Below are 1,555 nucleotides of genomic sequence, written 5' to 3'. Positions count from 1 at the left end.
CAACACCCCCACATGGGTGAGATTAGGGCTGCAAACCCCACACACACCCCCCCCCCGTTGCCACCCTGCATCCAGCTGCTGCCCAACATCGGAAACCTTCCACGGCTCCTCCTCCCCTCGTTAAATATTAATTGAAAGGGCTGCGTGTACCAGACCCCCCCACACACACACACCCACCCACGCAGTGACACCGTCATTTTCCCCACCTCTCGGCAGGTTTATGGGGCTGTAACAGAAACTGCCATCACACCCCGGGGGCTTAATTATGCCTCATTTGGGTTTTTTTCTTCGTTAGGTGACGAGTCACCGCTGCTATTGAAGCAGAAGAATTACAGCCGGGGAATTAAGCCCCCCCTAATTAAATTATTTGTAGGAAGACAGCTCCTCAACTCACCCAGGTGCTCGGCGAGCTGGCGGCCCTTCTCCGAGGAGACCACGCGCTCATCCTCCATGTCACACTTGTTCCCCACCAGCAGGACCTGGGCGTTGTCCCAGGAGTAGGTCTTGATCTGGGTGGACCTTCAGGGAGGACAAAGAAAGTGGGGGGGACATCATCATCATCATCACGTGGAGGGGCAGAGAGCACGGCATGGGGAGGGGAGGCCCCAAAAAAGGGAGGGGAGGGGACAGTTTAGGGAGGGGTGAGGGTCCATGAAGCCCTTCCTGGGGTGCTCACCAGTCCTGCACGGCGTTGAAAGACTCCTCGTTGGTGATGTCGTACATCAGGATGAAGCCCATGGCGCCGCGGTAGTAGGCGGTGGTGATGGTGCGGTACCGCTCCTGGCCGGCCGTGTCCTGGGTTTGGGGGGGGTTGAGATCAGCACATCACCCCCAGGGACGTGGGGACACCAGTGGGGACATCTCGTGGACAACTGAGTCCTCAGGGAGACATCCCACCCCACCATCATCACCCCCAGCTCTGGGTAACATCAGAGCAGCCCCACGCCAACCATCCTGGTGTGGGGACCCATGGGGACAACCCTGGACAACGAGGTCCAGGAGCCAACCCACCCCACAACCATCACCCCCAGCCCCGGTAAACGTTGGAGAAGCCCCACATCAACCATCCCAGTGCGGGGAACCACGGGGAGACCCCAACAACCATCCTGGTGTGGGGACACCTCCTGGACAACGAGGTCCAGGAGCCAACCCACCCCACAACCATCACCCCCAGCCCCGGTAAACGTTGGAGAAGCCCCACACCAACCATCCCAGCGTGGGGAACCACGGGGAGACCCTAAAGATGGGGATTATAGGGACTGGGGGGTCTCACCCAGATCTGCAGCTTGATGCGTTTGTCGTTCCGGTAGATGGTCTTGACCTTGAAGTCGATGCCGACGGTGCTGACGAAGGCCGGGGTGAAGGAATCGTCGGCGTACCGGAAGAGGAAGGAGGTTTTCCCTACGCTGCTGTTGCCGATGATGAGGATCTTGAACATGTAGTCGAAATTTTGGTCGGAGGATTCCTTCTGCCCATAGCGGGAGTCGGTAGCCGACGCCATCTGCAAAGGCGGAGGGAGGAGAAGGGCCGTGATGGGGGGGGGGGGGGGGGGGGG

The 1,555-nt window shown here is 59.6% G+C and overlaps 1 protein-coding gene across 1 annotated transcript; it reads right to left on the bottom strand.

Moving 5' to 3' along the window:
• Nucleotides 1-197: 197 nt before the first annotated feature.
• LOC106885809 (ras-related protein Rab-3A-like) lies at nucleotides 198-1,525 on the bottom strand. The gene is made up of 3 exons (XM_014938308.1): nucleotides 1,274-1,525; nucleotides 677-795; nucleotides 198-519 (listed from the first exon to the last, which is right to left on the bottom strand). The coding sequence occupies exons 1-3, from the start codon at nucleotides 1,499-1,501 to the stop codon at nucleotides 330-332; spliced, it is 537 nt and encodes a 178-aa protein (XP_014793794.1). The 5' UTR covers nucleotides 1,502-1,525; the 3' UTR covers nucleotides 198-329.
• Between the last annotated feature and the right edge of the window lie 30 nt (nucleotides 1,526-1,555).

The sequence above is a fragment of the Calidris pugnax genome, unplaced genomic scaffold (genome assembly GCF_001431845.1).
Source record: "Calidris pugnax isolate Ruff unplaced genomic scaffold, ASM143184v1 scaffold46, whole genome shotgun sequence".
NCBI lineage: Eukaryota > Metazoa > Chordata > Aves > Charadriiformes > Scolopacidae > Calidris > Calidris pugnax.
The sequence above is the reverse complement of the archived record's forward strand: the minus strand, read 5'-3'. Positions and strand labels throughout refer to the sequence as shown.

What these genes read in the sequence shown, in the direction of transcription:
- LOC106885809 (XM_014938308.1), bottom strand. Translation starts at nt 1,501, where the DNA reads ATGGCGTCGGCTACCGACTCCCGCTATGGGCAGAAGGAATCCTCCGAC. An exon ending in GCATCAAGCTGCAGATCTGG is followed by an intron (nt 796 to 1,273) that starts GTGAGACCCCCC and finishes CCCCAAACCCAG; the next exon opens with GACACGGCCGGCCAGGAGCG. An exon ending in TTCAACGCCGTGCAGGACTG is followed by an intron (nt 520 to 676) that starts GTGAGCACCCCA and finishes TCCTCCCTGAAG; the next exon opens with GTCCACCCAGATCAAGACCT.